We start from the raw sequence: 23,576 nt of genomic DNA, 5'->3' as shown, positions 1-23,576 counted from the left end.
CCTTGGATGTTGTTTTGGCCCCTCGGACTGACAGCTTATATGCTTCCTACATGACTCACCGTAATACATGAAAGATGAGTGGACGCACGCTCATGTCCACAAGTCTGGAGTAAAGAAAGGCATGGTTTCGCAAGGTGCCCGAAGCGGAAGGCACAAGCGAGCCATCGAGAAGATCACCGTCGACCTTCTCACCCGGCCATGGATTCAATGTCTCTCTATTCGTCGTTGGCTCATTCTTCTACCCACCAAGCAGCTGTAGCATGTCATATGGTCGACCGATAGGCAGGTCCTTGAGCAAGCTGCTTGTCGGTCAAACACGCCCTGCTACACGGAGTCATCGTTTCTCAACGCGATGTCCCCGAATCGTACGGCAATGCGTGTCACGCAGTCACGGCCATCAGCATCAGTCGTACAGTACCGTCCATGCAGGTGACCTGCAGTTCGGCCAGCCTCTTTCCGAGACTCACCCCCATCTTCTCAAGCCTGAAGAGCTCACCCCAGGTATCACAGCCCAAGAATATGCCGACCGGCGCACGCGACTAGCACAGAAACTCCCCAAGGGAGCCGTAGCCGTCGTTGCAGCAGCGGATATCGTTCAGCGAACGGGATCCTGCTTCTACGAGTTCTTCCAAGATCCCGACTTTCTCTACCTGACGGGCTTCAATGAGCCTGAAGCACTTGCTGTGATTGGGCAGGATGCAAGTGGCAAAGACCATACCTTCCACCTCTATGTGAGAGAGAAAGACCCGAAAGCTGAAATATGGGATGGGGCTCGGTCGGGCACACAAGCTGCGGTGGACGTCTTCAATGCAGATGAAACGGGAGACATCAGTAGCATCAAGACTGTTCTTCCACGGGTGCTGAGCGGTGCTACACAGGTCTTTACCGAGATTACGCAGCCGGATCAGGGCGCATCAAACTTATGGCGATTTCTCTATGGCACACCGAGGCGGAAGACCGATTTCGCGGAATTGATCGAGTCGAGAAAGACCAAGCAGTTGCGACATACCATGAATGAGCTGAGGGCATACAAGAGTTCAGCCGAGATTGATCTGATGCGGGAAGCAGGCCGTGCCTCAGGAAAAGCGCATACCGAAGCACTGCGGCAACAATTCACCGGTGAAAGAGAGCTGGATGCATACCTGCGTTACAGATTCATCAGCAACGGCTGCGACCAGATCGCGTACGAGCCCGTCGTTGCCGGAGGCAGGAACGGATTGGGCATCCACTACATTCGTAACGATGATGTCCTTCATGATGACCAGATGGTACTCATCGATGCTGCAGGCAAGAAGGGAGGATACATCTCGGACATTACGCGGACGTGGCCTGTGAAGGGCAAGTTCTCGGCTGCGCAACGAGACCTCTACCAGGCTGTTCTGAACGTGCAGAGGACGCTAGTGTCGATGTGCCGTGGAAGTGCTAGTGTGTCGCTTGACAAACTGCATTCTGTGGCCGAGGGATTTCTCACAGACCAGCTCAAACAGATTGGCTTTGATATGTCGAATAAGGCCATCGAGACGTTGTTTCCGCACCATATTAGTCACTACATTGGTATGGATGTGCATGATACTATTGGCTATTCGAGGAAGGCTGTGATAAGAGAAGGACACTGTATTACTATTGAGCCTGGAATATACGTGCCTGATGATGAGAGGTGGCCGAAGCATTTCAGAAATATGGCTGTCAGGATTGAAGATTCTGTGGCTGTTGGTGAGGAGACGCCACTGGTGCTTACCGCCGAAGCAGTGAAAGATGTTGCTGACATAGAAGGCTTGAGGCAATGAAGCTAAACGCAATGTTGTCACACTGCTGCCCCCAGAAAGTGACAACTATTGATAGCAGATCAACCGTCCAGGCGGGAAAGCAAGTGGATGTCGTTGGGTATTCCGGTCAGTGCCAGGTTCGTGTACGGTTGCGCGCTAGAAACGATCTAGAAGTGCGGTAGACTTCAGAACAAAATCAACACTCTGAGACCGCTTCACAACACACTCACTCTTGCACTAAAGTGCTCGCATGCCCACAAGGGGCTACCTTCAATCCTAGGTGGCTTGCCACTCCATCCTCTAATAAATCGCAACACAGATACAGCTCAGTCTTCCCCTCCATCTCCATTTGTCTTAGACACGTCCAGATACAGTGATCATGGCACACAAAATAGAAGGCTGGCCGTGCAATTTCAGTGGGCAAGTACATACTGAGCAACAGAGCGGCCCAGAGCAGGCTGACGAGTATAGGCTCCTCAGCACTGGCCAGTATGGCGACTTTGAGATCGAATGCCGAGGCCACATCTTCAAGGTCCACAAAGCTATCATGAGCAGTGCTTCTCCATTTTTCAAGAGTGCCATTGATGGCCCATTCAAGGTTGTTCTGCAAATATCAAATTATGCACGTCTGCTGAAGAATACTAGGAATCCCGCGAGAATAAAATCGACCTTTGTGAAGATGAGCCTGAGATCATCGCTCGAATCCTGATACTCATTTACTGCGGTGTCTACGAGTCTGGAGATATCACACGTGGTATGGTAGGAATGATACCACAATTCGAAGGTGTCACGGACAGATATGCTCACACCATCGAGAGCTGCTGGCGGGACGCAGAGCTGGCCGTCAAACTGTACACGACCATGAAGCGATACGGCTTCTCCAAAAGCTACAGTGACTCTCTGCGGTTGATTTTTCTGAAAGCGTTGTACAATGAACGTCGGTTCGAGACCCCATCACAAGACGAGCAAGATGACAAGCCCCTGAAGGAGAGCGACGCTGCATTACTGGTAGATCTGGTCAAATTGGTATACGAATCCACCGAGGAAGGCGACTGGACCTTGAAAGATGTGATACTCCAAAACATAAGGGGTTTGATCAAAGACTTCCGAGGTCTAGAGTCTGAGGCTTTGCAGCAGATGCTGAGAGATTCGCCTGACATAACGCTTGACATTGCAAGCAGCGTCTTGAAGGAGACCACGTGCAAGGAATGTAACCATTCAATCATGGTGCGTCAATCGAGGTGCAAGTGTGGCTGCTTGGATAGATGCTCAGAGGTGGATTGCAATGAGGTGCGGAAGAGGCGAGCCATATGTGTGTGGTGCCACAAGTTTGGTGTTATCGATTTCTCTGCGGAGGCTGCAGCGACAGGAAAGGAGGTACAGGCCTCATGAAGCAACGGAGTCACGAGGTGTTGATCGAGGCAGTCTATAAGCACGCGCGCAGCTCTACTAGGCGAGTTCGGGTGCAAGAGAGGCTAGATGTTGTGGATTCTAGAGAATGATGGAACAATGCAAGCAATACCGAAGATAGTGGCACATGGGTTTGGCAAAGACCGAAACCGCAAGCTCTTAATTGTGGGCCACCGCGCGATTCACCTGCTCTTGTACGTACGTGCCAGCCGTCGCCAGTCAGTGTCAGAATTTGCGCGATATTTCCCTGGACTTTCACTACTTGCACCAGGAAATACTCCTGTTTGTAAGTGTGACAAAATGTAACCGATATCTCTACTACCATCTGAATTATTCGCTGAGCGATCAAAATCAGCTCATTGTCTTCTAGCTCACCTCCTACCAGCATTGGCCATGACCAGCCAGAACGAGCTCGGTTTCTGCGACTATGGAAGGTATTCTTTGCCCAATATTGAAGCGTTTACCATTGTTAACAGCTCATAGCTTCTTAGAGACTGGAAAATACGCTGACCTGCAGATTGAGTGTAGAGGCCATGTCTTCAAGGCGCACAAGATGATACTTAGCAAGGCATCGGAGTTCTTCAGAGGAGCGATCGACAATAAAATGAAGGTATGACAGATGATGATGGTGCTGGTTGGACGCCTGCAGCAAGCGCTGACCATCAATAGGAAAGTGTGCAAAGCAAGATTGACCTTCCCGAAGATGAGCCCGAGATCGTTGCCAGAATTCTGGTGTTTCTGTATACACGCAGCTCACCCAGGAATTGCCTCTCGCAATTTTCCCAATTCAAAGAAGTCCACGACAAGTACAATGATTTGCACCGCTACTGGTACAACGATAGCAAGCTGTTCATCAAGCTGTACCACACTGGCGACAAATACATGATCGAAGATCTCAAGACAGCCGCCCGACGTTGGTTTGCTAGAATATTTACCAAACCATTTCCCCATCACTGCGAGATGAGAGCGAAAGAGCCAGACACTGCTAAGCTTCTCGCTGAGCTTATACAGCTAGCCTACTCGATAGTACCAGCCATTGACTACGGGCTCAAAGATATTATCCTACAAGGCATGAAGGAAGCATTCCAGGAGCCGCAGGCGCTGGAGCAGGAAGCCTACTCTACTTTGCTCAAGGATGTGCCCGACTTCACTCTCGACATGGCAATGTCTGCACTTGATCGGCGAAGCTATGCCTGCTGTGAATGCGGCTCACGGGTCTATCCTCGCCTCTTTCGATGCGCTTGTGGCAAGGTGGAAGGTTGTGATCGGAGGATATGCATGGAAGAGCGGGCACAGAGGTCAGTGTGCATGGATTGTGGTACTCTAGAGTGCCTGATCTGGGAAGACTTCTCTTCTCAGAGTATAGATGCCATTTCAGAAGACAGCTATTGAGCAAGAGAAGAACGGGAAAGAGCGCCTGTGTGGTCAAAGCACTGTGGTTATGAAGCATTGATGAAGGGCTGGTGTTCTGTAGGCTCAACTGAGCCTCTGCCGCACGAGATCTTGACCAATTCCCTTCACCTGAATCATGCCTTCGGAGATCGACCCCTAACTAGCCACTAGTCCATATCCGTGAAAGCGCAAACGCGAGATCACACGCATCACGCTATGTTCTCACGCGTCGAGGGTGTGTTCTGGCTAGGTAGTCACTCACTCACTCTATGAACACAGGCTAGACATTATGCCTTTGATCAATGGCTTCCACTCTTTCGCGCAGAGATAAGATTTATGTCACTTCGTGAAGAAGTTGAGTCTGGTCTTGCTCGTCGTGACGTCTGAAACATGTGCTTGAAGCACAGCTCATCACAGTCGCGCCTGCTCCAATCTTCGCTTTTCTTTGATCAAGTCGGAGACCTCCTTCGATGCGCCTATCCTCCAGCTGACTTCATCTCCCCAGTCCTTCTTTTCTATGTCCTGCCGCCATTTCCACCGAGCTTCGTCCTGCTGACCAGCCTCTAGCAGATTGAGCACCCACTTTCCGAACACGGGCATCATCTTGAACCCATGCCCCGAGTCTCCTGAGACCACTACCAACGAGTTCAATGTCTGCGGTACAAAGTCGATAACATAGTCCGAGTCCGCAGTATCAGCAAACCAACACAATTTCTGATCGACGAACGGCCGATTTGCAAGCCATGGCAGAGTTTCCTGCAGAAGGCGACGCAGCTTGCGTTCGTCGTCAGCAGGGATGAAATCCTGTGGGGCTGGCAAGCTCCCTATGGCGGCGTCAGGCGGCGTCAGGCGGTAAAGAGACGGTACTATTATGGCGTGCACCGGCGGCTTTGGTCGTAATTGTGTTGGTATATCCTGCACCGAGCGGGCACAGCTTGAAAAGTCGGGTCTCAGGATCCGGCTCGAAGAAGAATCCTAGGTCATGGACATTCGTGACAGGCAGACCTCGAAGATAATCCGATTCTGTTTTGTTCAACTGAACGTGGGCAACAGACCAGCATCGAGCGACGACCGAGTTACCGACCGCAGGTATCAGTGAAGCTGCATATGCCCCGAGAGCACATATGACTGTAACAGCTTGATGGTGTTGACCGTCAGCTGTGCGGATACCGGTGCATCTCCTGGTGTTAGGTCCCCGAGTCTCAGCATACGTCAGCTCGATAACCTTCCCAGCAGAACCGGTGATGAACTTGACGCCTCTGGCGGCGCACAGCTTCCAGATGCCATACATGGCATCCGACGAATGAGCATAACCAGCCAGACGGTTCATGTAGCCCGCAAAGCCAGTGAGAGGGCCGGAAAACTGCCAAGCAGCATCCCGAAAGCCGGCGTCGGTCTTTAGCGGTGTAATTTGTGAGGCAAACGTTGGATGACTCGACACAGAATGAAGAGCTTTCTCGAGGTGGTCCTTTGCTTTCTGTGGGGCTTTGCCAGATGTGGCAACGATGTACCCAGTCTGGTGGTAATATGGCCCGAATTCAGGGGTCTTCCACCCTCGAATGGCTTCCTGAAGACCCTGTCAGCTCAGCTCGACTCCCTACGGCAGGCACTGAAAGAGGTCAGGCTCAGAGCAGCAAGGTCGATCCTGCATGCCAACTTACCAATGCTAGGTCAGTATAGAAGCTGTCTTCATACTCAGCACGAACTATCTTGTTCAGATCATATCCCGCCGAATACTGGGATGGTATGCTTTCAGCAGCTTCAAATACGGTGATATTCTGGTACCCAGCTTTATTGAGGTGAAAAGCAGTCGACAGTCCCCATGCTCCGGCACCTAAGATGAATATTGGCTGATCTTTGTGCGGCATAGCTGAGTCCGATACCTCTGCCTAGCAACTCAGATTGACAATCTGTTTATGCTTGTTACAAGGAAGTATTTGGAAGATCTGTGAATGCTGGGTTCTCATCGATCTTCACCTTCCACACGAGGCCCATTCCATTGCGCAGTATCCTCGAGCAAAGCCTTTTCAAATTCTCCTATAACAACTCTCAGGTCTGTGTATCAAATGTTGTACAGATTATCGCTATCACCATCCACGCTCTAAGGAGAGATCTCAGACCCCAGATTCGCTGATATGTTACGGAATCATTGCCGGGATCCACTTACGCAAAGGTCAACTCCGATGGCGCTGTTTGATCTGTATGGATGATTCAATGCTATGCGGGGTATGGTTTCCGATGCCTAGACTTCGCATGCACAGCCTGAGCTGCACAAGAATTGCGACTCGGAACCTGTGCCGCATGTCTGATACCATCAACTTGCAGCGTAAGTACACCTCTTCTTATAGAACGGACTGCATGCCGAAGAGTCTCCGCTGTGCGGACGACACCACGCGAAAGGCATGGAAGGTTCAATCAGGCAGAATCGTGTCAGAAAACGGGTACCGAATGCGTGTCAGAGATGTCGGCAGCAGAAGATACGTTGCTCAGGGCTACGACCATGCGATCAATGCACCAGCAGGAAAGTGTATTGCACCTTCGAAGACAGGACGCAGAAAATCTTCGTTACCAGGGGCTATATCAATGACCTCCAGCAGAAAGTTGCCGCCTATGAAGACGGCCCGGATGTTACCACACAAGCACTACACCTACCACACTCCCTCGAAGACCACGGCCACCTGGAACATGGTCAAGCCTCTGTGTCAGTTGCAGCAAGTGCATCCAACCATGGCCAAACCGCAAGACCTGCAGATCTTGATGTCGAACACACCGCGACGACGCGCTCTAGCTCGGTGCGAACATCACCAGAACCTCCAATCACTAACTATCTAGCAACGGGCACAACGTCCACGTATATGCCTGACCGTCATGGTAAACCAATATACCTTGGTACGTCCTCGAATTGGTCATTCGGTCGTCGGGTCCTTGCGATGGCACATGAGCGTGTCTTGAAGCATCCCTTGCCTACAGAAGATCTCCAGTATGAGGGCAGATTGTACAACTTGAATTCCATAGACGTACCACCTGTTCATCGTATGCAAGAGAGGGCTCAAGGTCTTCCTTCGTCGGACTTTGCCATATATCTCATCAACGCCGTCAAATTTCATTGTGGCCAGATGTTTCACTTGTTTGATGAAGAGGACTTCATGCGCAATTTTGGCCTCTTTCATGGAGATGCTTCTGGGAACACGAGTAAAGTTTCGCAGACCTGGTATCTTCATTACTTGCTCTTGATGGCGTTGGGAAAAGCTTTCGTCGTTAGGGTGAGCAAAGGAAAGGAGCCACCAGGCGCGGATCTTTTTGCAGTGGCTATGCAGCATTTACCCAATCTCGTTTTTTGGTGCGATGATCGTATCGAAGCAATGGAAATCTTATGTTGTGCATCCTTGTATATCCATTCATTGGACTTCAGAGGCTCTGCTTATCATCTCGTGAGTACTTCTAGGGTAATGCATACTTGACTAACGGTTACCAGATTGGCCAAGCTTTACGAATTGCGCTGGAACATGGCTTGCACACTGACATGACAAGTGAGTACGTAAGTGCAACGTTGGCGAAGAGATGTCAGAAGATTTGGTGGACGATTCACGTGCTTGATCGACAGATGTCTGCTCTGATGGGTTTACCAATGGCAGTAAGAGATGAAGACATTACTGCAAGACTGCCGCCTCATTCTGGTGCGTCGCAGAAAGACATCGGGCTATCCTTGCACGTCCACTTTTCAAACATCATCTCGCAGATTTCACGCAGAGTCTATGGGGTAGAAGGTCGATCGGGCAAGGAGTACCTCACCAACACACGAGAAATCTTGACGCAACTCGCAGGCATTACTGACCAGCTGAACGTAACTTTCACTTTGTCCATGCAAGACTCTATGGCGGGGATTTCAAGGATGTCGGCATATCTGCATCTACTTCATCAACAGGTAAGAGCGACACAGACTGACGCTACGGTACCCGCTAACCGCCATGATCTTCACAGTGTATATTGCTTGCTACTCGACCATTATTCTTCAGCTTTTTGTCGATGAGACTGGAGTCTCAAGATCTATCTCGCTGTTACGTGCCACAGTCAGGCAGTGTTCGCGCTCTTCTCTACGTGGGCGTCGAAGCGGCGCGATCGATACTCAAGATTCTTGCTGCGCTGCAAACGCAGGGTCTTCTGGGTATGATTCCAAGGCATGGTTCTCACCGCAGGTGCTAATCGCTGCTCAGAAAGCTTTCTCCCTTTCGACCTTGATGCTACTTTCACTGCAACCATTTTGCTACTAATGGCCCCTGCAGCCGACACCTCCTTGACCGAAACGGATGACGAATGGTGGAGTACGGCTCAGACTGTCCTTTCAGAGATGATTTCCCGAGGTAATTTGGTGGCTCGCTATTCGAAGACGGAGCTAGAGCAGTTGAACGACATTTTGTCCCAACTTCCCCCGGCTGTGCCTGTAAGGTCGAAATCGAAGCATGCTCGCAGGTCTGGCAAGACAACGCACAGGCGTGAACAAAGCGGTACGGGATATTCCTACGAAACGCCTGCAGCCAGCACAAGCGATATTTCCAGCCTTGAAGTCCCAACATCTGCAGAGTCTTTTCACTGGCAAGATGGGCTCACCGCAGAGAATCTTACGACAGTAGCCGAAACACTTGATCTCGATGGACTCGACTGGCTCTCAGGTATGGTGTTCGACTTTCCGACATGAATTACAGGACCATGTAGCAGACTTCCTTGGTCGAGGACTTCTGCAAGCGCTCGTCTTCGATCAGTTGACTGTTGCCCAGCTCTTGCAGCTCTCAAACCGCTCCCCTAACCATTCGATCGTTGAGTCGGCGATGTCCGAGGGGTGTAACGATGCTTCCTTGCTCAAGTTGTACTGTCATACCCTGGGACAGGATACCCCAGCTTTTCGCACGTCATTGCCAAGCTGCCTCGCTGGCTACCGACAAGGTATCGGCTGTGACTTTGCGCGGTCAGCATTTGATTACAAGATCACCTCTTTTCCACAAGTTTTCCTGCGGCGCCGGCCACCCGATCGGCCACAGCCTTGCAGGCTCTCGTTCTCCGCGTCTGCAGTAGCATGCAGATACCTAGCTGACATCAAGAAGGGGCCAACGACGACTGTATCAGTGTCTTTGCAGAGCAACGCGCGTCAGAGTCACTCCACCTTTCAAGGGCGGCAATTCTGAAGAGCCTGGCCAAATTCTGTGGCACCATCAAATACACGTCCACGAACAGACGGTTTCAGTAACTTGACGCAGCTTAGGAACAAATCGTCAAAGGTCAGGATAGACGGACAGGTCAGGTCGAAGCACAGGACTAAACACACTCAACAGCAATGGCGACCTACAACGTTGACATCACACACAAGGCGACAAAACTTTCTCTTCAAATCTTCACAAGCGCCTAGTTGACGCGCATTGCGCCTTTGACCCTAGCATACCAGCTAACGCCGTCAAAGTCGTGACGAACTACTTGCACAGTGGGAAAGGGAATTGGCTCTATGTCGGTGGGTCCAAATCTGACGAAATGGACTACCGCTATATCCGGATCGTTATTGACATTCCTGCCGGCGACAAGACTGCAAAGGAGAAGCAAGATTTGCTGAGACGAGTCTTCGAGTGTTGTGCTGACTACGAAGGTAAGAATGCTGAGAGGTGCGAGGTCGAGGTTCGTGTCAACGAGGTTGATGAGAGTAATGTATTGAGACAAATCGGTTGCCCGAAGACTGTAGACATGGTACTAGTGAAACGCTAACAAACCGTGTTCACAATCTTCGGGCGACCGGTTTGTGAGGGTCGGCGGTGTTAGTACTGTACCGAAAGGAGGCTCAGATCATTCCAAGACTCGTGCAGGGATGGCATTTCTGTGCTGTCAACGCATTTCTGTCTCCTGTGGATATTGCAATTCGAGGTTAGTGTTTGCAGCGGCTTCGGACATCAAGACATCCGTATCACCTCCCGAACTTACAAGCTTGCCGCTTTACCTTCCTAAGTTGTAGATTTGGAGCGGCAACGTTGTTTGTCTATGAGGTGCCGTATGTGATCTGCCATTGTTAAGCATCTGTGCGCTGCTTGTTCCGATCTTGTTTCATAGTCTTTCACTTTATCCTCCGACGTCCTTGAAAGTCCGCTCTGACTACGGTCACCAAGTGAGGTCGAAGAAAATGTGTTGGTTGAGACACGTTTCATCTGAGGGTGTCGAGTCTCTGTACGCCTCGTTCTTAGCCTCAACCTCCACAGTGGCGAAAATTCTTCATCGTCTGCAACTTCATCGAAAGCAGGGAATTCCACAGGCTCGTCCATGATATCATCTTCGTCAGCAACAACATCGTCGTCCTCATGCCAGGGATGTAGATATCAGTCGAGGGGTTGACATCCTTCACGGCGGCCTAGGTTTCTAGATACATCGATCCTACAAAATTCGATCTCACATAGTTGACAACACATGCCTCGATAGACATATCGTCCTTTGACTCATCCCACTCGCTTAGGCTTGTTGGTTCCTTGTTCGTCCAGCCAATTCGCAGTTGCTCATCATGTTGCTTCTGAGCAACGGCGAAGCGAAGTGGGTGTTTCTTCCAGGCGCAGAGCGGGAGGTTGAAACTATTAGTGGACGGACCCGGCTTGAGGGGGGGCATCACTGCCTCAAGGAAAATGGTCTCAGTATTGTCGACTTGTTCCCAGTATTCGTTGTACGAGTACCACATGCAAATTCCACATTTGGCAAAGACGACCCAGACAGCTTACCAGCTTCAGTCAGGCGGCATACTTTCTGGGTGGGATGGCCAAGGACAACCGTCTTCTTCTGTGCGTGATTGAACGTATTGTGGGTATTCTTGGCGGCTTCTTCGAGCAGCGGCTTGATTCTTTCCTCGAGGCCGTTGGGTTGCCAATCTTCCGGAGGCTTCGCAGGAATGTTTCCGCGACGCGCTACCTGCTTCAGCTTCTTCGTCTATGGTCGTTGTACTGACATAGAGGTTTGCAAGTCAAAATTTTCGCGTTGAGTCTCTTGATATCGTTCGTGGTCAGCTTTTTGCTGAGCCGCACCTTCTTCGAAAAGGGAATCTTCGCTGTGACCTCCTGGACGTCGTCCATAGCATCAAGCGGTTGCTTCTGCGCTTCTGGTTCACCGTCAGAGGTCGTATACATCTTGACGAGCTGCAGTATGCCAGCAGGAAAGATGTGCTCCATCAAGTTGAGGCATATTTCCACAGGGACGATGTTGATCAGGGTGTGATAGCACAACGCTTCCACCCGGGAGAACACAGACCAACTTCAGACCATCACGACACGGCTGTAGAGCCTCTTTATTCTTGGTGATATCACGTTTGAAGTAGCTGAGTGGCAACATCCTGCAAGTATAGGCTGATCGATACCCTTGACCTTCGATGTACCAACGGTCTCGTTCGGGTCCCATATCCTGCTGTTCTTTCTCAACGTCAACATGAGTGAACATGTCCTCTTCCTAGGTGGTTTTCCCGCAATAGCCAGATAAGCATCCTAGCCTGTCTCGCCGTCCTTACCTGCTATGAGTGGACATGTAACACACAGCTGTTCCCCAGTGGCTAGCGTGTCTTGCACCCGTTTGCAGATCCCCATTTCATCGCATCTATCACCAAAATGGAACTCAATCTTCCGTTGCTCGTCGGTGCAGACGCACTTGTCGATCGAATCATGAGGGTCGAGCAGGTTTAACACCATCGGTGGCTATCCAACCCATTCTTCATGCGTGCAGGATGTCGCCACTGCTTATCCAGTGCTGAAGAACCACGGTCAACACCATGATCATCATAGACTTGCTTATTCATTCAACATTTGCAGACCTGAGGAGCCCGCCCCTACTTTTCCTGGTCAACTCTGGTGGCAGGTTATTTGATTTTGGAGGCGGCTGGTACTTCAGTCTGCAATCAGTGTATTGGATGGGTGGGAGGAATCATGTCTCCATCTACTGTAGAGTATCAAGATGCTCGCTTGCCCCAACTCTGGGGGCACGCCAGTAAGTCGTGAAACATACGGTCCAGGGACATCTTCATGGACTCATCAATCCGCACGTGAGGCTGCTAGGCGTGGACAAGACGTTGGTCCTATATCTGGGGAGGACGCCAGTTTCTGTTGCTGGTGCGTATCTGTGGCCGCAGTTTTGAGGATCGAAGTTTCCAGTGGACGTTTCGCAGATGTGACGCTTTTATATATTAATGCCGTGAATAAATTGCTGGGTTGGAGACTAGCCGTGCGGACTGAAAGGTTCACGAGCGCCTAAGCTTCAGGCATCATAGGCGCCCACCGGGCCCGGAGCTCAGCTTCGGTGATGTCCGTGGCGCCCCCATTCCAAGGTGGGCGACGCCGGCAATTAATTCAAGGCACAGGCTTGACGTCCTTGACGTATTTACAAGAACGCCTTTCCCGTCTTTTAGGCGATCTGAGTTAACGTACGTTTACAAAATGGGAACGGTGTTGATACAGTGATTAAAGGGTCAACAGTTTTGCGTGCTCACGGCTAAATCCTTGATTACGGAATCACAGAGGAGCTACTTAACTTTCCTGGAGGTTGCTACAAAACCGCGCCCCAGTACCACGTAGCCGCATAAGCATACCTGCAACCTGCAGTACCGATGCATTTGTCTGCTTCACTACGACACCAGGAACACACAATGCACCAAAGATGGCGTCTGGAACTCTGCTCGGCCGAGCATTGGCCCATGCCACAATTCACCCCTCAACCGTGCCTCGGCTCCTGTAAGAGACCTGAGCCTGCCTCGACTAAAGCCTGTACCATATCACTCAAGATTACCTCATATCCGCTCTATAACATCGGGATATCTGCTGTGCATAATTGCGTTCAGAGCTTCTCCGGTACACTCCGCAGACATGGCCAAAGTCCAAGGCACTTGCTCTGAGAAGTTCAACAGTGTGAAGCAACTACTCGAAGAGCAGATCGCTTCTGGACAAGAGCTTGGCGCCTCTATAGCTGTCAACATCGATGGCGAAGAAGTCGTCGACATATGGGGTGGTTACAAAGATGTCGAACACAAGGCAACATGGGACAAAGACACAGTCGTGAATGTGTGGTCGTCCACCAAAACAGTCAGTGCTCTTGCGGTCCTAATGCTGATCGATCAAGGCAAGCTGGATGCATTCGAGAAAGTTTGGAAGTACTGGCCGGAGTTTGCAGAGAATGGCAAGGAGAACGTTGAGGTCCGACACTTCCTCTCCCACACTTCTGGCGTCTCAGGCTGGGATCAGCCAATCACTATCGAAGAGGTCTGCGACGTCAAGATATCGACTGAAAAGCTAGCGAAACAAGCGCCATGGTGGGAACCAGGTACGGCCTCAGGGTATCATGCTCTGAACATGGGACACTTACTCGGCGAGCTGGTCCGACGTATCACAGGGAAGTCGCTTACACAATTCGTTGCGGAGGAGATTGCTGCACCGTTGAATGCTGACTTCCAGATCGGTGCGGCCGAGAAAGATTGGGGTCGAATCGCTGATGTGGTCGCCCCTCCTCCATCTCCGGTTGACTTTAATTCGCTCCCCAAGGATAGTGTGACCTTCAAGACATTTGGGGCCCTTCAAACGAAGGCGGAGACATGTTTGACATCGACGTGGCGAAAGGCCGAGATTGGCGCTGCAAATGGTCATGCGAATGCTAGAAGTTTGAATCGAACAGCGAGTGTGGTTAGTCTTGGCGGAACGGTCAACGGCAAGCAGTTCCTCGGCCAGAAAACTATCGACATGATCTTCCAGGAGCAATCAAATGGCACTGATCTTGCTATTGGTCTTCCTATCCGCTACGGTATCGGGTATGGACTTAAGGGCGAAGGCCCAGCGGAATGGCTAGCAGATGGAAAAGTGTGCTTTTGGGGTGGCTGGGGTGGTAGCATTGTGATCATGGACGTTGGGCGTAGACTCACTATTACTTACGTCATGAATAAGATGGGCGCTGGGACTATGGGAAATGAGCGGACGAAGGCATACGTGGACAAGGTCTACGAAGCGCTAGGAGTGCAGAGTGTTGGTACTACCTCGGTGCCGGCTATTTGAATGATGAGCTGCTGGAAGGTGATGATGCAGATCTGTTGCGGGTGGAAGTGACCATGAAAGCTTGCTCAGAACACATTTGGGGCTCTAATTGTCCTGGCAAGCCCTGGATCAACATCCCCTATTGTTAGGCTGATACGACGCCGCAACTGTTCGCCTTGCAGTATGCTCAAGGATAGCCTGTACCACAGCTCCGCCCGGACGTTCAAACTTGCGTTTTTAATGCTTGTGCTTCGTCGGGCGCTAGAACCCCAAAGCGTAGGCCTCATGACGATATCTTAGGCCTTCTCTAGGCTTGAAGCGCCCATAAGCCTACGGTGAAACCCTCTGACCTTAAGCATAATTTCGGCAACTTTGAACGTCCGGGCGGAGCACAGATACCTGCTAGGGACACGCTTAGCACCGCTAGTGCATTGCTGTACAGATCGTAATTAGAACCAACGATGAAGCTCTTCTGGTACATGATCATGCCCGTAGTCTCACCCCTGTCACTACAGCACAAGACCTTCCGGTTATCGACGACGACGACTCCATCGGAGCTCGATATTGGTCACCACTGGTCTGCAAAGTATTTACGAATAGCAACTCAACTCAGTACACGACATCCGAGACGTTATCATTCTCTGCGACACCAACAGAACTATGGCATCAACTTTGGTCCTCGGATCAACTGGCATGACCGGCACTCACATACTGAGTACACTTCTGTCATTGCCATCATCTCGAGTATCCTCGATCACTACCGTATCGCGGAGGCCACCACAAATTCCCAGCACCGCCAACACCGCGACTTCACCAAAAGTCATCACTCACGTAGAGAAAGACACGACGAAATGGGAGTCCTTGGTAGATGGCTCAAGCGGTAGCGAAGGGGCAGAATCGACATCGCCCTCGACGCCGCCACAGATTCTCTTCTCAGCACTTGCAACTACGCGTGGAGCAGCAGGCAGCTTCGACAAGCAGTATGCATTAGAACATGACCTCAACATAGCCCTAGCTAAAGCAGCGCGTTCTCACGCCTCCTCACCTACGAGCACATATGTGCTTATCTCGGCTGGGTCAGCATCAGCAGACTCGCGGATTGGCTACACGCGGATGAAGGGTGAGATAGAACGAGATATTCTCGCCCTGGACTTCCCGCATACTGTTATCCTTCGACCTGGTCTGATAGGTGGGCGGAGAGAGGAATCGAGGCCGGCGGAAGCTGCGGGAAGGTGGGTAGCAGATGGCCTGGGGTGGATTAGTGGGGGAAGATTGAAGGACTTCTGGACCCAAGATGCGGATGTCATTGGAAGGGCTGCTGTGAGAGCTGGGTTGAGGGCTCAGAGGGGTGAGCTGGAGGGCAAGGCTACGATGTTGTATGGTAGGGATATTTTGGAGCTAGGGAGGCATCCTTTAACGGAGGAGGAGAGGGGACTGTGATGAGGCAGATACCCAGAAGAGGAGAAGATGGTTAGTAGCTATGCTGGACTACGAATGTTATATAGCATGGGGAGACCACAGAGATAAATGGTAGGAAAGGCCTACCAGGCGTGCTACGTATACCTTGGCGTTACGTATCCAAGGGCCAGATCAGAGCGCTATAGGAATCACCGACTCGAACAGGTGATGCACAAGTGGCCGTAATGCTTCACCGCAGCAGCATCTTAGATTTCCGCTCTACTGTTTGTATACACGATTCTGCGACCAAAGTGTTCGATGCTTCTACCAAGATAACGGACTTTGTCATTGCTTGATGTAGCCTGAATATCTACACTTCTCGTTCGCTCAGAGGGACAATCGCAGTTCCGAATGAGGATGACAATGGTTCTTACGAAAACGAAGTCTGTGCAGTGACCGCGCGAACCAAAGCCACCATTCGCTACCATCCATTCCACCATATCTTGCCTTTCCACTTCGCTCATTCCAGCTCCGCGTGAAATGTCCCAGTCTCTGAATCTGGGCTAAACCATCTTTCTACATACGCGTAAAAGACCATCACTGAATCTGCTCTCTTGATACTCCCCCACAGTGATCGAACACGTCAGGATGGGCGACAACCTGATAGAACAATTCAAAGCCGAGAGGAAGGCCGCACCTCGAGAAGAGGTGCTTTCTTCTGGACCTTCTGCAGAGTACATGAGAGGTGAGACTTCCCGTCCTCATCGCTCGCCATATCGGGCCTGCTGACCAGGTGACCCAGCGCGCATCCAAATCCTAACCAAAACCCTCATCCAGCGCTTCGGCGATATCCTCGATGTAGGGCTAGCACCTCCCGCCGCAGAAGACGGAAAAGAAGATCCGCCCACCCTCGTCGACACGATGAACAAGAAACTCACCGTCGATGTCGCTACAGCGGCCATGATCAGGGCCGCAGAGGAGCTGATGGTTCTGACGCGAACGATGAAAGAGTTGTGGTTGTTTGGGGGTCTTGACACGCTTGCGACGGATCAGAGTGAAGAGGAGAAGGAGAAGAGACGGAAGATGGCGGAGGATGAGAGTGCTGTTGTTGCGGGCATGCAGGAGTGGTTGAGACGGAATGGGGATAAGTTGGGGAAGGCGCTTCCTGGGCAGGAGGGAGAGGATGTGGCTATGTCAAACGATTGAGTGAAAGATCCGAGCACGCCATCTACTACAAAGAAAGGAACGGGTTGGTTTCACGAAATGTCCCGTGCCGCCTGTGTTGATGAAGACGCCGAAGAAACGCGACGTGCATACAATTGCACAATAGCTAATGATGGCGCGAAGGTGCAACTTCGAGCGGACGGGAAGGCGCCCTGTCGCAACGAGGAAGGCGCGAGTCATCACGCAAGAGGCACAATATCGTGAGGAAGGTGCGACTAGTATCGAGGAAGGTGCAATTCGGAACAAGAAAGGTACCAGCGCTAAGAAGGAAGGTACGATACTACTGCCACGGCAGAGAAGCGGCCACTGGAGATGCCCTTGTGCAAGTGTGAGGAAGGCGCTATCTGCTTGTATCAACACCTTCACCCCACTTTGCGCCAGCCAACATAACCCGCCCCAGCGATTCCTTTTTGGTAAACGATCATCACATTCGGGTGTTGGGGATGGAACGACTCGAGATACATTTCACTCGGAAGTGAAGACGACCACCTTCGCAGTAGGCGAAATTGAAGCATTCATGCCTGTGTCTGCTGGGCACGCTCTAGATACTGCGACCATCGAACGTTATGATCTTTCAAGTTCGCCATAGCTTGCGCCCTCCTCTGCTCTGGGGGTACAGCTGAGACTAACGTCGATCTCACCCACTCCAGATCCCGTTCGTGCTGCGTTGGCGGGAGAGCGTAGTAGTGCCACCTTCCATCTGCTCCGAACTTGCGGTTCGGCAGGTAAGCCTCCAGTGAGTAATAGTTGTCCCTGTGGTAAGGGAAGTCATAAGATGGCGGACCTTTGCTCTCCAGAAACTCATCCGTACCTGCGTCGACGTCCTGGTCTGTCATGTTGTAAAGTCTTGGCTGAGCCTTCGCGCCTTTCTTCTTCCATTTTGAGAAGCGTAGAATGGTGCCGGTAATGGTTGAAAGATGCTGTTCGAGGATGGCGGCATAGTAGAGCGGTCTTCTCATTGCCAGTCGCACGATCTCGGCGTTCTTCATGAGTAGCTCCTGATTCCATTCTGGGTGAGTTCCTCGTGGGATCATGGGTATTGGCTCTCGGTTTGCTAAGTTGTGCTGCCAATGGTGTAGATCGATCAGAAGACAAAGATTGTTCCAGGCGAAGACGCACGTCATGCAAGTACACACTTCGCGGGGATCGATCATTTGGATGTGCTGATGGTAGCTCTTCCGGTGTATGTTGAGTAGCTCCTGCCGCTTTTCGCTCAAGAGCCCGCTGTGAAATTCTTCCGGAACGTTCTGGAACGAGACAGGAAGGGGGAAGCATCGGTACAATGTCCAATAACGGCGAGAGATAATGTCCTTGGAAATGACCTTCTCGTGGTGAAGCATGAGATCCATCATTGTGTGGCATGTCCTCGACATTCGAAACACGTCGGCCACTCTCAACCATCGGAATACTTCGGTCAGGGTCTCGCTTGGGAGGTCCGTCAATGTCAGGTCCGCTGGGGCATTAGCAGCTTTCTGTATCTTCCGGTGTTGACGCTTCTGAAGTCTTTCCGTCTTCTTGGAATGAAGTGGCAAGACCTTGGTGTTATCGATTAAAGGCTCTTCGACTTCTTCTCTGGTGGGCTTCTTATGCCGACGTCTCGATATCTGTGGGGTCACTATGGCATACTGTGCTCGTAAAGCTGCAGCAACATTGATGTCGGAATTGTTTATCACGTTTGATGCGTCGTGAGACTCCTCAGCTCTGGATGTCGATTCCTCCATGGCGTCGTTCAGTAAAGCCACCGTGGAGTCAGTTGATGCACTGTAATTCTGGGAAACAAGAAAGCATGCGGCAACGAGTTGACGACGTCTATGTTATATACAATTGCCGCTTCGAGGATGGAAAAATAATGTATATTGAATAAACTCTAGTCTCGGCTCTTCAAGATCAAACTGAGCGGCCTGGGAAAGGCATTCAACGACCACGTGATTTGCTTTCCGCCTCCTGGCTCGTCCTACCTAGGTATCAAGGTCATGGTCGTATGCTAGAGTTATGTAGAAAAAGACGTCAATAATATATGTGTAACAGCCGACTCAGGACAAGCGTACTGCAGAGTCTCAAGTATTGGCACGTATCATAACTCTAAGAACGTGTCCTAAGTTACAAAAATTATGCTATTATTACTTTACTTACTCAATTCGTCTATATACAATGCAGGATCAATGCCTTGGCGGAAACCCGTTGTCTTTCAAGAACTTCACAATCCTCTGTCCAAGCTCCTGCGTATGGCTTTCTACCAGAAAGTGTCCTCCATCCCAAAGCTCAATTTCAGCATTAGGGAGGTCCTTCTTGAATGCTTCGGGATGCCCGAAGATCGTGTCACCCTTACCCCACACTGCCAACAATGGCACTTGCGAGCCGCGGAAGTACTCCTGGAACTGAGGGTATACGGTCAGATTCGTGCCGTAGTCTTTGAAAAGGTCGAGCTGAATGTCGCGTTGCCCTGGCCGTTCGAGAAGAGCATAGTCGAGTGTCCACGATGAAGGGTCAATAGTCTCGGGATGCGGCTCACCACCAACGTACTGGCTCTTCGTGGTTTCAAGGGTGAGCATGAAGTTCGCGATTGCTTGTCGGAGGTCCAGCTCCTCAGTGCTGCCCGGCGATGCCGCCCAAAGCTTACGCAGAGGATCCCAGAATGGCAGCAAGCCTTCCTCGTAAGCATTGCCGTTTTGTGAAACTATGGCTTTGACGCGATCTGGACGCTCCAGAGCTAATCGAAGACCGGTTGGCGCACCATAGTCGAAGATATAGATTGCCAAATCACCGTTAATGCCGGCTACATCGATGAACGATGATATCGAGGTCGCCAGGTTTGCGAATGTATGTTCGTATTTAACCTCGGGAGGTATTTCGGTAAACCCAAATCCTGGAAGATCCGGTGCTGTGACTCGGTAGCCGTGTGAGGCTAGCAGAGGAATGAGATTGCGGAACTGGTGAGATGAAGAAGGGTAGCCATGGAGCAGGAGAATGTTTGCACCGTCAATTGGACCTGCAGTCCGCGAGAAGACGCGAATGCCGCTGGGGAGTGAGGTCCAGGCAGTCGTGACTGCGGTAGTGGCTTGAGATTGAGACATTCTTGAGCGTGTATTGCTTGAGCTTTTGAGAGGCGTGTGGTCGACTGTGAGCAGTTGTGAGATTGTTAGTGACTACGATCTTCAGCTAGGACGTGCCTTCATATTTGTATCCTGTTCTAGTTTGTTGTTGATGCCTTTGCAGCACCCTGCCGCTTTGATAATCGGGCTTTGATAACCTCACGGTAAGAGATCGTTCATCTCTTGGACCACTGCATTGACGACAAATAGCAAAGACAAGAACCATCGGAACTCAGAGTCGGCAATGCACGATGAAGAGGCAGATGATTCAGGTTCATGGTGTGGCTGGGGAATTAGGGATACGGTCTGTGATCTGTATTATGAGTAATCCGGACCTTACCTGGAATGGTTAGCTCTTGTCAACGAATGACAAAGGTGCCGCTGCTGCTCTGGTACGGAATACCTAGTGCTCACCTGTGCTCAGGAAAGCCACCAACATCATTGTGGGGTGCCTGCTTCTCCCACCGTTGTCCGTCGCGCCTGGTGCCATCCTTCATATAAGCAAAACTCTGGTTCTGGCTTTGTTCAGAGGCAACGACACATATAGATTCATGACTGGGGGTTTTCGGACGGAACACGTGTAAGGTTGTGGTTCAGCTTGTCGCAAACATCATGTTCGACCTTCCCAGTGACGGCGGCGATACAATCAACGCCCTGGGAGGCTCTCCGGCTCACAGTCGCAAGACTACCAGCGGGCGGGCGTGCATGACAATTGGCGGTTTGACGCCAGATACCGTCCTCAGAACATCAGCCCCTGTGTCGCAGAGCGTGGTAGACTTGAAGGCCTGGCCCAGTTGACGCGCTCGCCACATATTGTTCGATTATGCGGACTTGTCTTTATTTAAGCTAGTCTCCTCACGAGACATGTGTGGGTGTCCTTGTCTTTCCGGGACCTGCCTCTCAAGATTACCACTCGTCGGAGGTTGCGCTCGTTTCCCGTAGAGCTCGCGATATGCCTCGATAGGAGCTCCGAGCACTATATATCGCACAGTAAAGTTGTGTAGAAGTGTCCGTGAGTAACGATAGATACCCGATGGCCTGTTGACTGGCGCTGGTCTAGCGTAAGGTCTGCTCTCCCTTCGCAAGAGATTTGTATCAGTCTGCCAGCGAACATAGTACTGGATGTCTGGATTTCTTCACAGGCGGTCAACATTTCCAGTAGCTATTAGGCCACCATTCGGACAGCCCGCGTCCAGATCATGTCTTCACTTCAGTTCAGGCGACTATTCCATCTAGCTCGGTTCGCACGACATCGCAGGGTGCTTTGGGTCGATAGTGGGTATCAAGCTGGCACGGCCAAATGCTCGTCGCAAAGTTCTCGACAACCGACACCGCCGAGGTGTGAGGCCGGCGAAACCTTTGCACTCCTGGTGCTAAACCATATCCGCAACAGGGTGCACGTTCGCACTGGCTCAGCCACGAGGCACCCCATGTGGAAAGTGCGACAAGAGAGAGCGCAACAATTTGTCAACGCGGCATTTTTCTCGGGTTTTTTGGAACAGCCGCTCACGTGGCTTCGATCAACTTTCCTTTTTAAGCCTAGATGTAATGTCCAATCGACTCTGTACAACGGGGCAACAGCGTTGGAAGAGTGCGTCTATAGCTGAAGTGCAGATGCCCCTGTGTTTGCGACGCAATCAAGTTGTTGTCGCCGTGGTCAGGAGGGACCTCTACTAGATAATATTGATGCGATAGAGTACTCTACATGTGTTTGTGTAGGTTGCTTTGCTCGAAACAGAATGTTTAGGCGACAGCGTGTCGAATCAGAATTATGCCGAGCTCATCTCGAAGCTAAAGTACTCCGCATTTCAAGAGACTCGTGCTGGTACGTGCAATTTGCTTCGGCTTGCTTGGCCATCTCACTCTACGCTTGTTTTCTGGAGATGTTCTCCGTATGCACGACCGGGCTGCACATAAGTCCACTCGCATCGCGTCGGCCCTTCTGTGTTGCACTAATGTCGTGTTTCGTGGTTATTGCTACGCCTGGGTGGAGATTTAGCGATGGGTATACAATCCCGATGACTAGGTTTGAGGCAGACACCTCTGTTCGTACGGTGCGGCGGATCCGGCAGGATAAGGATGAGCCACCGCACTTTACATCAAGGATGCCTCGGCTCGATACAAACGACCATACCAGTAGCAGCATGTCTCGCGTGACTGTTGTCGGCCTTTCTTGCTGCAATTACCTGGATACGACGATCTGCTGATGTGCTGGTAGATCAATGCTGTGAGATCTGGGGAAATAGCTCCAGATGGCTCAATGACGTTGACAATAGCTTATATTGCACTGCGATAGCTACAGGGAACTTGCAATTGAACTTTTGAGTGGTCAAAGAACCGTCGGGATGGCAGCCAAGCAAAATCTCACTCCTCGATTGTTGCTTCGATAGGCCACTACTGTAGGTCTTATGCGCGACAACCAAGAGCAAAAACAAATCTGACATCGCAATGAACAAGCCCTAACGTCATCTAGCCTTTTCTAGACTCCTTGCGTAGCTCAGCCCGTCAATGCCAAGTGATTTGGGGCATCAAACGCGGGGGAGTCAAAATGCTGTGCGAAGAGTTTCGGCGACGAACTTGAAGAGCTCCTGCTTGCACCACTCGTAGCGAGTAATTACACGACATCCAATCACGGCGCAGCCGCCCTGGATATGTTGACCAATAGAATCTCCTGCGAGTCCTCGCCTGCAATAAAGATTTGCGAACCACCTTGAGCAAACCTTACCCCCAAGAAGCTCACACGATGCCACTGCTACTTATGACTTAGCTAGAATACCAGTCGACCACCACATCCATCATTGTGCAGGGTCCTCGTGTGCCAGAAGTTGGACTCTTTCGTCATATCACGAATGGACGAAGCACGATCTCTCAGCTTGACCAGAGGCGACCTTGTCTACACGACGCGTGATCGTGGTCAAGTCGAGCGATACCAGGCAGTTTCCCGAAGCATCAAATGAATCCATAATTGCCTCGCCTGATTGGGTTCTTAGCTCAAAGATGGCTTCGGAATGTCGATAGGGCCGATTGGCAAGGTATCCATCCGTTATGCGCCCCAGATTACGTTGGTCGAACTCTGCTGCAAAGACGGAAATCGAGCTACCGTGCTCGCTTGCTGCTGCAAAGTGAAGCTGTTGTGTATATATCGTTCGGTCATGGCATCGTCTTCCCCTCCTCCTCCTCCAGCGATCATCCGAAAGTGTATCTGCAGTCACTTGGCAACGTCGAGACATTCACATTCTGGTTCACGACCCTTCTGCGGACCACATCCCTCAAGGAGC

The 23,576-nt window shown here is 51.1% G+C and overlaps 10 protein-coding genes across 10 annotated transcripts; 6 read left to right on the top strand and 4 right to left on the bottom strand.

The window, feature by feature from the left end:
* Positions 1 to 260: 260 nt before the first annotated feature.
* ICP55_1 (aminopeptidase) lies at positions 261 to 1,787 on the top strand (the record flags this gene model as incomplete). The annotated part of the gene is made up of 1 exon (XM_064868894.1): positions 261 to 1,787. The coding sequence occupies one exon, from the start codon at positions 261 to 263 to the stop codon at positions 1,785 to 1,787; it is 1,527 nt and encodes a 508-aa protein (XP_064734391.1).
* A 358-nt stretch (positions 1,788 to 2,145) lies between these two features.
* On the top strand, positions 2,146 to 4,568 carry PMZ80_000442 (uncharacterized protein; the record flags this gene model as incomplete). Its single annotated transcript, XM_064868893.1, has 5 exons — positions 2,146 to 2,364; positions 2,412 to 2,976; positions 3,562 to 3,610; positions 3,660 to 3,786; positions 3,846 to 4,568. 5 exons carry the CDS (start codon positions 2,146 to 2,148, stop codon positions 4,566 to 4,568), a joined length of 1,683 nt encoding a protein of 560 aa, XP_064734390.1.
* A 411-nt stretch (positions 4,569 to 4,979) lies between these two features.
* On the bottom strand, positions 4,980 to 6,436 carry PMZ80_000441 (uncharacterized protein; the record flags this gene model as incomplete). Its single annotated transcript, XM_064868892.1, is given in 3 exon segments — positions 4,980 to 5,434; positions 5,451 to 6,135; positions 6,230 to 6,436. 3 exon segments carry the CDS (start codon positions 6,434 to 6,436, stop codon positions 4,980 to 4,982), a joined length of 1,347 nt encoding a protein of 448 aa, XP_064734389.1.
* A 490-nt stretch (positions 6,437 to 6,926) lies between these two features.
* PMZ80_000440 (uncharacterized protein) lies at positions 6,927 to 10,316 on the top strand (the record flags this gene model as incomplete). The annotated part of the gene is made up of 7 exons (XM_064868891.1): positions 6,927 to 7,093; positions 7,141 to 7,831; positions 8,044 to 8,106; positions 8,173 to 8,493; positions 8,550 to 8,733; positions 8,783 to 9,238; positions 10,021 to 10,316. 7 exons carry the CDS (start codon positions 6,927 to 6,929, stop codon positions 10,314 to 10,316), a joined length of 2,178 nt encoding a protein of 725 aa, XP_064734388.1.
* A 634-nt stretch (positions 10,317 to 10,950) lies between these two features.
* On the bottom strand, positions 10,951 to 11,710 carry PMZ80_000439 (uncharacterized protein; the record flags this gene model as incomplete). The annotated part of the gene is made up of 3 exons (XM_064868890.1): positions 10,951 to 11,234; positions 11,309 to 11,513; positions 11,609 to 11,710. The coding sequence occupies 3 exons, from the start codon at positions 11,708 to 11,710 to the stop codon at positions 10,951 to 10,953; spliced, it is 591 nt and encodes a 196-aa protein (XP_064734387.1).
* A 1,719-nt stretch (positions 11,711 to 13,429) lies between these two features.
* Positions 13,430 to 14,605, top strand: PMZ80_000438 (uncharacterized protein; the record flags this gene model as incomplete). Its single annotated transcript, XM_064868889.1, has 1 exon — positions 13,430 to 14,605. One exon carries the CDS (start codon positions 13,430 to 13,432, stop codon positions 14,603 to 14,605), a length of 1,176 nt encoding a protein of 391 aa, XP_064734386.1.
* Positions 14,606 to 15,244: 639 nt separating this feature from the next.
* Positions 15,245 to 16,024, top strand: FMP52 (Protein fmp52, mitochondrial; the record flags this gene model as incomplete). The annotated part of the gene is made up of 1 exon (XM_064868888.1): positions 15,245 to 16,024. One exon carries the CDS (start codon positions 15,245 to 15,247, stop codon positions 16,022 to 16,024), a length of 780 nt encoding a protein of 259 aa, XP_064734385.1.
* Positions 16,025 to 16,630: 606 nt separating this feature from the next.
* PMZ80_000436 (uncharacterized protein) lies at positions 16,631 to 17,188 on the top strand (the record flags this gene model as incomplete). The annotated part of the gene is made up of 2 exons (XM_064868887.1): positions 16,631 to 16,727; positions 16,785 to 17,188. 2 exons carry the CDS (start codon positions 16,631 to 16,633, stop codon positions 17,186 to 17,188), a joined length of 501 nt encoding a protein of 166 aa, XP_064734384.1.
* Positions 17,189 to 17,721: 533 nt separating this feature from the next.
* On the bottom strand, positions 17,722 to 18,927 carry PMZ80_000435 (uncharacterized protein; the record flags this gene model as incomplete). The annotated part of the gene is made up of 1 exon (XM_064868886.1): positions 17,722 to 18,927. One exon carries the CDS (start codon positions 18,925 to 18,927, stop codon positions 17,722 to 17,724), a length of 1,206 nt encoding a protein of 401 aa, XP_064734383.1.
* Positions 18,928 to 19,365: 438 nt separating this feature from the next.
* Positions 19,366 to 20,280, bottom strand: PMZ80_000434 (uncharacterized protein; the record flags this gene model as incomplete). The annotated part of the gene is made up of 1 exon (XM_064868885.1): positions 19,366 to 20,280. One exon carries the CDS (start codon positions 20,278 to 20,280, stop codon positions 19,366 to 19,368), a length of 915 nt encoding a protein of 304 aa, XP_064734382.1.
* Between the last annotated feature and the right edge of the window lie 3,296 nt (positions 20,281 to 23,576).

This window comes from Knufia obscura, assembly GCF_036327395.1.
Source record: "Knufia obscura strain CCFEE 5817 isolate CBS 148926 chromosome Unknown scaffold_1, whole genome shotgun sequence".
NCBI lineage: Eukaryota > Fungi > Ascomycota > Eurotiomycetes > Chaetothyriales > Trichomeriaceae > Knufia > Knufia obscura.
The sequence above is the reverse complement of the archived record's forward strand: the minus strand, read 5'-3'. Positions and strand labels throughout refer to the sequence as shown.